Source organism: Harmonia axyridis, chromosome 1 (genome assembly GCF_914767665.1).
Source record: "Harmonia axyridis chromosome 1, icHarAxyr1.1, whole genome shotgun sequence".
Taxonomy (NCBI): domain Eukaryota; kingdom Metazoa; phylum Arthropoda; class Insecta; order Coleoptera; family Coccinellidae; genus Harmonia; species Harmonia axyridis.
In genome coordinates this window covers 21,421,676-21,436,459 of record NC_059501.1, presented here as the reverse complement: position 1 = coordinate 21,436,459, position 14,784 = coordinate 21,421,676, and the positions used below count along the sequence as shown (strand labels likewise).

The 14,784-nt window shown below is 35.1% G+C and overlaps 1 protein-coding gene across 2 annotated transcripts; it reads right to left on the bottom strand.

Moving 5' to 3' along the window:
• Positions 1-619: 619 nt before the first annotated feature.
• LOC123688415 (WD repeat-containing protein 37) lies at positions 620-13,869 on the bottom strand. Of its 2 annotated transcripts, XM_045627107.1 has the most exons (8): positions 13,709-13,869; positions 13,353-13,653; positions 8,692-8,799; positions 8,446-8,634; positions 6,927-7,099; positions 3,344-3,566; positions 1,861-1,999; positions 620-1,073 (listed from the first exon to the last, which is right to left on the bottom strand). In XM_045627107.1, the coding sequence occupies exons 2-8, from the start codon at positions 13,576-13,578 to the stop codon at positions 701-703; spliced, it is 1,431 nt and encodes a 476-aa protein (XP_045483063.1). In that variant the 5' UTR covers positions 13,579-13,653; positions 13,709-13,869; the 3' UTR covers positions 620-700. The 2 variants fall into 2 exon arrangements, with proteins under 2 accessions (XP_045483063.1, XP_045483065.1); XM_045627109.1 differs by lacking the exons at positions 13,353-13,653; positions 13,709-13,869 and adding an exon at positions 8,853-9,055.
• Positions 13,870-14,784: the final 915 nt, after the last annotated feature.

Sequence of the window (14,784 nt, the reverse complement as noted above, 5' to 3'; positions counted from 1 at the left end):
CGTTTTTCTCCACTTTCCCCCCTTAAGGGGCGCCAAAATATTTTCGGCACGCGGGCGTTGATGACCCTTGCGGGGGCCCTGGAGTCGTCCAAGTAAGATTGTTTGTCTCCACAATAACTTGTAGTCGTGTATAATGTTTATCATATTTGTGAGGAAGTTAGTAATTTTTATGCGCTTGTTCATTCAAGCGCAAATTGCGCCCTGGAAGACCACATAATTGTATATACTTATTCTAAAGTGTTCAATTGGAGCATGAACGAGAGCTCAAAAATTTCTGACTTCACGCCAACGCTTTGGTGATTTTCTCGTCGATATTCTACATTACTCTTTAAAATAAATTGTTATTTTATATTTACCGCAAACTCAGTAGATTCTGAAATATTAGAGTTTTTTTTTTTATTCTTCTTGAACTTCCTATAGTTTTTAGGTCTCTTCGTTTTTAACGTCCAACCGGACAATATGGTCGGACAGAAAAGAATTTGAAGACGGATTCGACATCAGTGAGTAGAACATTATCGTTTGAGACCACCCTCGAATCAAAACTTCTTTTAGAAATTAATCTGTATTTTCAATTCCTGTGTTACTCTTAAAGGGATTAAAATAAATGAATTATACAGTCCTTGGAAAACAATAATATTTATTATAAACAAAAATAAATACCTATCACAAAACATTTTATAACTTATTTAAAAATGCTGAATTACAGATCTTTCATGGACAAAATCGACCAACCCAATACCCTCCTGTCGAACCCACAAGTAAACAAATTGATACCATTTATTACTTCGTCCGCCCAGGCAGCACATGCAACCATCCTGTTATGACCCTGTCTACTCGATCTAGGCAGTCTTGCCATTCTCTGACCATTCAAATCATACAAACGAATGTTTCTGTTATCGTGAGGTATGGCAATGATGCCATTCGATGACACACTCAACCTGTTTACGGCAGAATCCAGTCTTATGGTTGCTACAGGGGATCGCATATTTTTCAAATCCCATACTTTAACACTTCTGTCATCAGAGCTCGATACTAACTTTTCCTCCTTTGTAAATACTACAGAAGTTACGCTCCTAGAATATAAAGGTTATTGCTATAAACATATTATGTCAAAGAAGTACCGGGAATATTGGTCAAAGAAACTATCGCCTTAATGCAAGGCCGGAATGGTACACTTGCATCAACGAATCATCAAAACATTTTCAACAAATTATTAGAAATCGATTGCAATACTCGACTCTCTTTTAGGTCTTGATCCAATAAAAACGTGTGCTTTGAAGTGGTAAATGAAAGTTATGGAAGGCTTTTCATCCCAGGACTAGTGATGGAACAATTATCAGTATGGCAACTCAGTGGTACCTGACATATACACCTTCCATCTGCATAGCGAATCAAGTGGTGCTTGCACAGCGTACGGCGCCAGCAAAGAGTCACCTTTTCGAATTTGCTCTTTCTTTATTTATTTTTTTGGCAGAGAAGACGAGTGAATAACATGATAATCGAAAGTTTCAACAGCATCTTCATTCGAAGGCTTTCCTGATGATTCGGCAAGCTCATAGTTTTTCTTATAAGACATAAAACACAAAAACTGGGACAAGTTGAAAAAGTGTTAAAGATGAAATTGATCCGATTTCTGAAGCTAGCATATAAAAGATGCTATGTGATTGTGGAAAAGTTTACATTTGGGACGACAAATACATTGGATACACTCGTGTTTTGGTTGTTAACATAGCCGTGCCAACATAGCGACAAAAAAAGAACTTCAACAAGTACTCTAAGCTGGTTGAATTATCAATTCCCGGTACTTTAATTATCGACTTATTGTACAACAAGAATTCTATTTATAAGATTCAAACTTACTCGGCATGGCCTTGAAAAACTGAAACGGAGTGGACTGATTCCCTGAAATCCCACAAACGAAACGTTGTGTCCCTTGATGAGGTTACTGCCAACTTTTGTGATGGATGAGAGGCAGTGTAGGTGAGTTCTTGATCGTGTCCTGAAAATGCAGAAATACGTAATGCAGATTTATTGACGTAAACTTCTCATCTGAGATCACTTCAGAGGAAAAAGTTCATATGGATTAAATGAACTACGTGGGGAGGACCAACTTGTGAAAAATGTACGCACGATAGGGTAATAGAGTACAGGACCTTTCAAATGGCAAAGTTTGTCGGTGAGCTAATAAATCACCCTGTATAATATGTAAATCAGGGATCTGAATTCAAGAAAACATTGTTTGTTGGAAAGTTTTTATGTATGTACACATCCAGCATATTAATCAGAACATAACAATTGTTGTTACCCTGAGATATTCCACTATAATATGCATATTATGTTTGCGCTCACACGGCTGAACTTCAACATTGTCTTTCGGGAAATTTCCACCAAGCAAAGTATTTGGGAAAACATATTTTGGTAGTTATCCGAATAACATTTACAGTATTCCCATCTCGCCAAGGAGTTACCTTATGTCTATGACATATTCGCTTCGACGCCATAGAAAGAACTAACAATTTCGAAAAACAAAATCGAAAGAAGACACATCTGTGAAGAAACGAGAGTAAGAACCTCAGAGGAAAGAAAAGATAGAGGTGCCATTAGAAGTAAATAGCGTTGTATTGTAATCAATTGCAACAGTATGATGATAAAGTGAGATAGGACAACAACAAACCTGCAAAATTGACAACTAGAGGGACGGTAAACATTTCAGTGGCGTAGTCAATGGTTCTCTTACTGCCTCTTATTAAGTTTTCGGTGCTGAAATGTTTGGAACAAACATATGCATATTTCGGCAAATTGTTCATTTGCAATCTTAACGCGTGGCACCATATTTTGCTAAATTCTCTATTCGAAGGAAACCTACAAATGTTAGCATTGAATTAAGTTTTCGAAATCTCACAAATACTACGCCATAGACGAGATATATTCTACGCCTATGGATTCAAAACGTGAACTTACCTATGATAGGTTAGGTTTTCATTTCCGATGTTTTACACACTATACATATTTTTCGAGTATTTACCATGATTAAAATTAACAATATGTAACTTAAAATTCACAAACTTGTATGAAATAACGCCGATTACAAACGTGAAATTAAAATGAACAGTTAACCCTTAACGCACCTCTAGTTGTCACGTGCAATAACAACAACAGAACCGTGTTGCCAAATCCACAGAATATTCGCAAAACATCTATGCCACAGAACGGAGAAAAGTTTACTTCTTCCTCAGAATGGCAACGCAGTACATTATAATTGTTTGTAAACAAAAATGCGATGTCAACAAATGCTATAAGGCACCTCTATCTTTTCTTTCCTCTGAGGTAAGAACACACTTACCAACAAGTTGCACTAAAGCACTTCCAGTTTCAATGTCATGTAATATTGCGAGACGATCCCAAGAAGCTGTTATTATTTGTTCACCGCCTGCTATCCATTCTGCCCCAGAAATAGCTCCGGTGTGTCCGAATAACTCTCTCACAGGCGTTCTCAGTGCCGGTATCTTAGAGTCTATTTTGTCCTCCATTTCATCTTCCAATTCTTCCTCGGATGAATGACCCTTCTGGAAATTTGGAACACATTAAATGAGCAGAAATCGGCATAACTACGTTCACATGACTTCCAAAGCAGTTTCACCTATACTGAACAAGGGTTTATCGGTTCAAGGGATAGTGGAAATGGTCATGCTTTGTCCGAAAATTTCTATCCTGTTCGATACCCAATTTTACCAATTATTGAGTGAATAATATCATTTAGGAGAGTTTTCCAATAAGAGGTTTCATTTTGGATAAATCGCAATCTGGAGAGCTGTCATCTTTTGACGTTTGACAAGTTACAACTACGCCATTATTTTAAAAAACGATAAACGCTTCGACAACGAATTGAAATTGTTAAAATTGAAAATTATAGTTTGCACAACTAAGCCCCGGTGCACACATCCGACTTTTGTAGTTACGACACCGTTGCTGTGTCGTACTTGCGGCCTGTGGTACAAAGAATCAAATGGGAGCATGCACACTACCCGCCGTGCCGTTGCGACATCGTAACTGCCATCATACGGGCTGTGGTACAAAGAATCAAATGGGAGCATGCACACTAGCGTACGACACCGCAACGATGTCGCAACTGTAAATGTCGGATGTGTGCACCGGGGCTAAAGCACTTTTGGGTCGGCGTGAAGCACCTTTTCGGCCGACAATAGTGGAACTGTGGAAAAATTTTGAGCTGTTAGGACAAGTTAGTGATGTGAAGAATCGAAACCCTTTGCGTTGCTCAAGAACTGAGAATATTTAGCTGTAGCCCGAAGTGTTGACGAGAACTCAGGTTTGTCGATTGCGCGTCGATCTTGGAAATTGGGCATTCCGAAAACGACATTAACCGCATTTTGCCGACCAAAGCAACCATGAGCAACGTTGTATCTTCGGTGGTTAGGTCCTAAAAATGCATCAAAATGATCCGGAGGCTACATTAATAAGAGATAATGAAAATAATAATAAAATTTATTTCAAAGTATATATCATAAACTGTCCTTAGAACAATCATGAGCATAAGATGAAATATCGTCGAGTCAAATTTGGACTATCCATCAAAATAGTCGTTCAGACAGTAGAGTTCCATCTCAACCAGCAAATTCTTGACCCTCTTCATGAACAAGCTCATAGTTGAGCAATGTATCAAGTTTGTTGAAAAATCTTATACCTGCACAATTTGGATGAGTTTCTGTTATGTGTAGTCTATGTTTGAGATAACTGATGTTAACTTTTCTGGTATAATAATTGTGAAAAGAGCCCACTTCTGGGATCAAGTTTTTGTTTTTGTGAATGTTCATTATTTTATCATATATTGTTAATATACCATTTTTTTTAAGATGCCTCTGCAACTTTGGGTACATTTCAATCTGAACATCGCTCTCATCACACTTTTGAATTCCGAACAGTTTCAATGTGTCATAGTGTCCTACCCCATACAATAATACCAAATATCTTGAGGCTTTCAAAGTTGGCAAAATACATTATTTTCATTGATTCTTCATTTACATATTTTTGTATAACTCTCATGGAGTATGCTACTGAGTTAAGTTTATTCCCCAGTTTTTCGATGTGTTCAGCCCAAACTAGATTTTCTTGTATAGTGATTCCTAGGAATTGTATAGAATGTTTTGGTTTTATCTGTCTTGATGTGATAGTGTGATATTGTTAGGGGTCTCAATCTGTTGCTGTTTAGTTCGAAACAGGATGACATTAGTTTTGTCAGCATTCGCAATCAATCCATTATCTGAAAATGGTCACAATGATCACAATTGGCCACCGAGATCTTGAGATTGAGCACCTTTAGACATTTTTATGCCTCGTGAAAGACAAGGTCTACGCCAATGCTCCATAATCAACTCAAGGCCTTAAATGTGGAATTCGTGAAGTTATCGGGAAAAAACAGTCGCAAATGTGCGAATTGGTCATGAAACATTTCATGAGAAGAATATGGTGTTGCAACCGTAACCGTGACGACCATTTGACCTTGACCTCTTTACAATGAAATGAACATTCATTCATTTCTCCTAAAATATACTGATGTTTTTCAATATAAAATGAAACCTCTTATTGGAAAACACTTTAAATAAGTTTAATAATATTCTACTACAATATAGATATGAACCAAAAAAACTGTAGGGCAGCACTGACGTAAAATCAGAAATTTTTGTGTGATTGTTCATTCATGGGATAGTTGCGCCACATAATAACATATAGATAAATGCGATCTCAAAGGGCGCCATTGCACCATGAATGAAAGAGCGCTCAAAAGCTCTCAACTTAACGTCTGTGCCTCTTTGCAGCATCCCAACCATAGAAAAAACTACTCGATTTTGACACAAAATGACCTGAATCTCCGCGAGTACTCTTCCGATTGTGATGAAACTTTGCACTGAGGATCACAGTCCTTGAACGGAGAGTTGTGGCAAATTTATTTTCTGTGTTTGCATCACAATCATAGGAAAAATCACTTGATTTTGACACAAAATTATCTGAATCTCTGCAAGTACTCATCCGATTGTAATGAAAATTTGCACTAGAGATCACAGTCCTAGAACGGAGAGTTGTGTCCAATTTCATTTCTGTGGTTTCATCAGAACCATAGAAAAATATTACTCGATTTTGACACAAAATGATCTGAATCTCTGCAAGTACTCATCCGATTGTAATGAAAATTTGCACTAGAGATCACAGTTCTTGAACGGGGAGTTGTGCCAAGCACAGAAATGAAATTTGTCACAAGTCTCCGTTCAAAGACTGTGGTCCTCAGTGCAAAGTTTCATCGCAATCGAAAGAGTACTTGCGGAGATTCAGGTCATTTTGTGTCAAAATCGAGTAATTTTTTTCTATGGTTGTGATGCAACCACAGAAATGAAATTTGGAACAACTCTCCGTTCAAGGACTGTGATCCTCAGTGCAAAGTTTCATCACAATCGGAAGAGTACTTGTGGAGATTCAGGTCATCTTGTGTCAAAATCGAGTAATTTTTTTCTATGCTTGTGATGCAACCGCAGAAATGAACGGAGTCCTTGAATGGAGACTTGTGCCGAATTTATTTCTGTTGTTGCATCACAACCATAGAAAAAAATTACTCGATTTCGAAACAAAATGACTGAATCTCCGCAAGAACTCTTCCGATTGTGATGAAACTTTGCACTGAGGATCACAGTCCTTGAACGGAGAGTTGTGGAAAGTTTCATTTCTGTAGTTGCATCACAACCATAGAAAAAAATATTCGATTTTGACACAAAATGACCTGAATCTCCGCAAGTACTCTTCCGATTGGTACTAGCACTGAGGATCACACAAGGTCAGTTGCTGCTGTAACCACAAATGAACGGCTGACTTCTGACTCGAATCCGTGAAATGAAAAGGCAAAATTGAAATATACTTACTGGCAGATCCCAATTTAGAGCAGCCTGCCAGATGTGCGCTGAACAGTCTCCGCTACCGGTAAGTACCAAATCCTTGGAAGGATGAAACCTTATAGAATTAACAGAGCCCGAGTGGCCCTGATATTGAAGCAAGCACCTTGTCGATTCTATTCCCCAGATATGTGCGGTATGGTCTGGGAAGAACGAACATTATCAATTATAAAATTCCCTGCAATTATGGATTTCGGTTCATATTGTTGAGTCTAAAAATGTGAAATCATTATGAATTGTATTGGGACACTATTGACATAATTATAATTATGATTAATCATTTTTCTCGAACTCCTAACATGGTCAATACCGTCCAAAACACAACCTAGTGAAAGTGGTAACAATATTTATTTTTCTTCCGGTAATAACATAACAATACACATAGTTGGATTTATTTCTTCCAACAAAATCATGTCACTTGAAAAAAGGTACCGAGACTTGGTAAGTTTTTATATATTTTTAAATAATCCGTATACAGTGAATAATCGCAAGATCCAGGTTGGTATTTTGTTACTATGAAAAATATATAAAATAATGACTGTCCAAGGTCAGAACTATGAGAAACAGGTTCAGTAGGTCAATTACTTTTAATTATTTGGAATTAATATCATCTCGACGATCTCGATTTGGAGGGACTTGGGGAATATGTCAATCGGTAACGTGGCTTGTGGGAATTAAGTTGCTATTGAGCGTTTCTCGGAAGCGGATCTTGCGTTGTGCGTACGCGAATTTTACAAAAATGCTAATTCTGCGATTATATCGCGAAAAATGTTACCAATTCGAGGTTTTCGTCACTTTAATGATACGCCAAGCATTCCTATCATTCAGAAATGGGTGATATAATTTGAGGAGGCCAATTCAACATTAGATCAACCAAATATTAGTCATGAAATGGGAGCCATCACGGAGCATACTTGCCTAGCCGTCATCTGGAATGATGAATTGAATGAGTGTTGGGAACGCTAGTTAGACGATTGGACGACATTATTTTTAAGAAATTAATTCCCAAGTTTTGTACTTTATACCCACAGTTTTTGTTTGCAAAGAAAATCTCCGAATGACAGAATCAGATGTTTTTATTTATTTAAAATAAACTGGAATCCTAACAGGAATAACCCAATTAAAAGGATTCACCATAAATGAAGGAGGAATTGATAATGAACATAAACTATTAGATGAAAACTCTTAAATTTTACTCAGATATCAAAAGAAATCTATTAAAATTTGTCAGTTAAACTCCTTTCCTTGAATGGTTTATTATTATAAATGATACGCTGACGATTCTCAATTCATCATTTCGATTCATATTGAACAATATAAATAAATAATATTCAAAACAAAAAATTGTAGGTACTCTCAAACAAATCTTATTAAAAAAAAAACAGGAAGTAACACATCGCTGAGTGAAGTTCATGAAATGGTAAATAACTATCAACATTAATAAGGTCATATTCAAACGTTTAAATCGATTAAAAAACTCTTTACTAACCTGCAGATGCTGTCCCTATAACCGGGACACCAGGCCTTGCAACTGACACCTCCCATACTCCGTCCTTGTGTCCAGAATAGTCCTTCACCAATGTACAATTAAAACTAGGAGTCTTGAAACTAGATACTATCTTACTGGTTTGAGCTTTCAATTTATGAGCAGTTTTCGATTTCTGTGAGGCGACACTCACTGAAACATCGTAACAAGTAAAGCAAACAGTAAATCAATAGAAGCATCTTTACTTACACTTCTTAGTCAGAACTTTCGATATGTTATTTTCAAAGTCAATACCATCTGGTTTATCATAAGAGTCCTTTTCCAACTTTTCGTTCAACAAGTCAATTTTGTCGTGCACTGGAAAATAAGAAGTTGTAAACTGAATCAGTTGGCTTACTTCAATGTTAAACCTTTAATATTGTCAACTCCCACAAACTGAACATATTTCTTGGATTTAGTTTTCGAATTATTGCTATAACCATCAACGTTTCGATTTCTCGAATATTTTCGCCAATTGTTTATGAACCTTGCAAATCCGCAACCCATTAGAAATAAAATAAACGATTAAATATGTTTATGGGAGATGATAGTGTTTTCTACAGTAATACTTCATGAACTGCGAGTAAGATTTTATTCAAAATATAAGATCATTAAAATGCGATTCGAAGTTACCTTTGCACTTAGTAATTTGCAATGATGCTGAGTTTAATGACATTGATTATGTCGTCGTATCTATCCCAGTACTGAATTTTCGGCGAGTAATTTGAGGAACTAGAAGTGTGACAAGGTTTGGAGGGCGAAATGTTCAAAGTATACAGTAGCTAATTTCTTGGCCAAGATCGCTGTTACTGAATCGGAAAGCATACAATATTTTCCAATTGAAGAATAACGCTTATTCATACAGAGATTCTCAATTCATTCAGCTCTCATTTCAATCACAGCGACAACCCGAATAAACAAAAAATGGAAAGGAGATCATGCGTCTGTTAACACCACAGAACTGAATATAAGCCGTGTGAAGCTGGGACCCCCAAATGCGAATTTTGGGATCAAAATTTCGGGATCGTTTGTCCACCTTTTTTTTTTGTCCAGGCACTGTTCGAGAGATATAAGAAAATACGTCTTTTCCATTCATTTTCTGAGCAGCACTCCCAAATTGCAAAAATGCAAATTAGCCCAGTTAGTGGCCGCCTTTTCATATTTCTAAAAAAAGTCCTGATTCTTAAAAACATGAGGTTGGTCCGCCCCGCTGCGTTTATCAATATACGCTCTATTAGTGATGACGTCACACACCGCCATTTTAGTTCTTCTGTCAGTGTTCGGAATCCAAACAAACAAATTGTCATTCAAATTAGTAGGTTGTCGTTGAAGAAATTGGCTTATTTTGATAAAAAAGATTATTTAAGGAACGATTTTACTATTAATTGATAGACAGAGGGAACGAGATTAATGCCAGTAAGTTCGAACTTGAAGTTCAACTAATAAACACGGCCTTTTACAAAATCTGGGGAAGGATACAGGATTCAAACCTACTGGTTTTAACCTCGTTCCTTATGTCTATCAATTAATACTGAAATCGTTCCTCAAATACTCCTATTTATGAAAATAAGCCAATTCCTTCAACGAAACTGTACTAACTTGAATGACAAATTATTTGTTTGGATTACGAACACTGACAGGAGAACCAAAAATGGCGGTGTGTGACGTCACACTAATAGAGCGTATTCCCTGCAATAAAAATCTCCAAACCGTCTTTACTAAACCGCCTGTTTAATGAATAACACATGGCAACCCAACCAATATACATATACAGCATTGCCTATTACCCTATTAGAAAGAGGGATGAAATGTATTTCACAAAGACGAAAAACAACACTACCCTCGCTTTCGAATTATGTGGAAGTTGTATACACATTCAACAAATGGAAAATTCCTACGATTTTTCTTTCAGAACTAGTTTCTGTGAAATGCCAAATGTTTTCAGCGGAACACAATATGTTTATAATGCCAATTATTTTCGAAGCTTTGCATGTCCTACCGCCCTTTGTATCTTGTGGTGTGATAGGTAGGTAATCTTTCATCGATAGTAAGCTGTGTCTTGTGAATGTGAAAATCAGATACATTACTTACGCATTGTTTATCGGCGTCGAAGCAATAAATCAAAATACCTAGAGCGTTATAGAAATGATTCCAAAGGGAAAAAAAAGCACCCCTCCAACTTGTTTCGCAATTAATTTTTCTTCATTCATATTTTACAATAAGAAAATTAATTTTGGATAGACTGCTCCATTCTAAACAAATAAGGTCTCTTGTGATTTTTTGTTGAAATTCACGGCTTCTGAGAAAAAAATATCAACAGATAATACGTCTGAGTTGTAGAGGTTAGAATTATTTTCGACCTCAAATAGGCGGATGTCAAAACGATATTTTAATTGATAACTGCTACAAAGAGAAAATAAATGTAACAAAAAAAAAGCAATTATAAACTTTTCACAAATTAAAAACTACTTTTCGGGCGCCGTCTTCAGGGGGCTGCAACTAAGCAGAGGGAAGCTCAAAAAAAAGTTTATATGAAAGACCGACCCTAGTTTTTGAAAAGGAATCGCTCCCTGAATTTTTTCGCAACTATTCATATACACCCTGTATAATATTGTGTAATATTTCAAAACTTTAACGAAAATATATGAATTAAGTTATGAACAAAAAAGTACCATAAGAAAATATAATGGATGAAAAAAAATCTTGGAAAATGGGGGCGTTGTCTAATATATTGCCACTGGCGCAATAGTACCTAGATACGGCGCTGTAGAATGAACAGAGTAGATATCTATATCTGTTTTGTCTAAAGGCTTTTCAAAACTCTGTTCTGATCTTTTTGGAAGGCTCATCCCTAGGAGCTCAGTGCGTTCAGTTAATCTTAGACGTACCTTTTCCTTCACAATTCCTGAGCATCGTACTGCTATGTTTCAGAAGTGTTTCACGACAACGCGGTGAAATTTTTGAACAGTGTGGATTGAAATGTTTTTGATATGCACAGTTCAAAAGTCAGATGGGGAGCTCCCTCTCAAATTATTAATTTAATTATTTCCGTTTTCCGTTTATTGTTTCGATGAAGTGTTGTTGTATCCTATCTAAATTATTTTAAAACGAACAACCAAACGGGGTTAGTCTTAGACTAAACTCCGTCCTAAACCTAGAATGTTCATATTGGACTACAAATGAAACAATTGAAACATTTAATCATCCTATACTAATAATTTCCGATTTAAAATTCAATTCTAGAGGCCTATCAATGTAGATCTCCTTTTAAGTAGTTTTTAGTTTTAGTCACATACAGAAAATTATCATATCTGTGGCTTGTTCATGTTTATTTGAATATAAATAAACATAAACATAGATCTATTAAAGCAATCATGAAAACGGTTATTTTTCGTCTTATTTTATTCATAATGCTGGAGAAATATTCGAATGATACTGTTAATATTCTCCAACTTTTCCACTACCAACCTGAGAAAAATTGCGAATTCCACACATCTTTCAAATTATCAATATTTCAAAGAGTTGAGAAATAGAAATAGAAGGTGGTAATCACTTAGTGGAATGCCCCTAAAGTGTGTGAGGTAGTTTGTGAGTCTAAAGCTAAGAGTTTGAGAATTATCGAAGACAAACAATTGCTTACTGTTTGTATCATTTGGAAATGAGATAAATGGATTCGAAATCAACTTGTTTATAAAAATCGACCACTCCAGAACAGCGGTGTTCTTTCAAGAGCAAATCAAGCTAACAGAAGTCTTCTGTATGAAATATTTGAAATGCCATCTGTTGAATTTGAAATTTGTTCATTGAATCCAGAAACAATAGAAAAACGTCCTCAAAATTCTAACACGCATTTATGCTATCAATGAGAGTTTACTTCAAGAAACCTCAAAGCTGTTGATTAACTACTTTGATTTGATTAGTGAATCGTTATCATCAAATAGTGAATAACAATTTTTGATAAAAATAAGGTAATTCATGAATTATAAATGACTACAGGAAAGTCAATTATAAATGCAGAAATTGACCTTTGTTCTTGTCATCAGTTAATACCTCATTATTTCAAACTACTGTTGGTAAAATCATTTTTTGCTCGGTGAGGTAAGAGAAGTAATTATGTTTAATTTTTCATAAAAAAAATTATCTATTTATTTAAATGTCATTTGAAAAACATTTATCTAGAAAATACAAAAAATTCAAGGTGTACATAACAAATAAAACATACTTATGTCTAACTCCCTCGACATTATATTATTCATGTATTATGTAGAGTACATTTTGTTTCAATTCAATATTCTAAATTTCAAAGGAACTCGTGAAATAAATACTGAATAACATAGATTTATCACAATATTACAATTCCATTGTAGAAACAAATCGATAAGGTAAAATAGTTGGGTATATAGATTCAATGAAGAAGTATTGAGAAGAATGAAAAAGAACAAGGAAGTTGTGTTCACCATCAAACAACGAAAGCTTCAATACTTCGGACACGTCATGAGGAACAGCAAATACCAAGTACTGCAGTTGATAATACAGGGAAAAGTGGAAGGCAGAAGGGGACCGGGTAGAAGAAGACATTCATGGTTGCACAATCTCAGGAAGTGGTTTGGCCAGACATCCATACAACTTTTTAGAAACGCAGCGAACAAGATAAAACTTGCCATGTTGATTGCCAACGTCCGGAACGGATAGGGCACGCCAAGAAGAAGATATAGATTCAGTTGATAGAACCGAAAAATGATGAATATTTATTCAATCTGAGACGATTCTGTTTCGTCAATTATAAGTAGGTATGTTATACAGAAATTGAAGAATACAGCCCAACACAGATTTATAAAGGTAATGTTTCATATATATAATAATCTACTTACATGTTTGATTTTCTTGATATAATACATCGAATTCCTTTTCTATTTGTTTGAATAAAGCAAGCAATTTGGTTTTGTAAGCTGGGGTGATACCATCGTTTTCCACCTCTATTCTGGATGAGAGAAAATATTCTCCTTCTAGGATACTACTACTAGCCGGTCGACTGAGAACATTTCTCTTAGTTTTTTGAGTTTTTCCTGTAGTGGTATTACTAGTTGCTGACATCATGAAACAGTCAAATCTATCCAATGTATTCAGGTAGAATTCAGGAAATATTTGACATGGAATTTTTCGTTCGAATATCTAAAATCAAGATAGTATGAAAGGAATCAGGAAATAATTATCAATTGCCACTAACTCAGATTATATTGCTTCAAAACTTGAGCAATGCAAAATATAATTAGAACATTTTCGAACTACATGTTATCGTTTTTAAATCACAAATGTACTATGTACAAATAAAAGTCAAAAGACTTGAATATCCTCAAACTTTGAACAGTGACATTGACAATATTGACATCCGTCAGAATTAAATTCCAAACATATGATTTCAAGGTCGTCGATGTTGTCAACAGTAAAAAAATTAACAATAATTTTAATTATTGGATTGAGTCGTTCTTGACATGATGATAATTCATTCGAATCGAAATTCAATTACAGTTATTCTCAGAATAAATGAAGAAATCTGTTTCCACAATATCTTATAAATTTATAGGCAACCTTAAATACACGATTCTACATTTTGGGTGGGACACTAAATTATTATAAATTATCGAGACTATTATATGCTTCGCTTATGTTGAGTAGAATAGGAAAAAGTTTTTGTTTGCATTTTCTACCAACAATATATTCAATACTCAAGTAAAATAATAAATTATTTTTTTAACTTTTCAGCACAAAGTCATTGTAATCAAATTTTTTTTTTGTGCACATATTTTTTCCTTTTTAATGTTTTATTGGAATAGGAAAGTTCGAAAGTTTTTTAAGAAGCCATTTTTTTAATAATTTATTTCCATGTCATCCACATTATTTCCAGGGGACAAAAACAAGTTCAAAAACCTTCACATATTTCATAAATATATGTAGATTCATTTCATAAGAATGTATAAGGTGTAATACAAAGAAATCCTTTATTTTTGTATGAAGAACAAGTCTACAATTACTATAGTTAGAATGATCCAATTTAGATCAAAGATGCGCTGTTTTGTAAGATAACTACAGTTCGAAGTTAACAGTTGTTGTATATGAATATATGTTACATCTTCAATGCTTCAGCATATGAAATACTATTAATTATTGAATTAACAAAAGAAAAACAACTTTTTCGATCAGGGTTTGTAAATGATCCATTCTCGGAACTTTATTGACATAGTATACCGGATTTCCATTTTCATTATCTAATCGTGTTGTTCAAATATTGAACGAGACCTATAT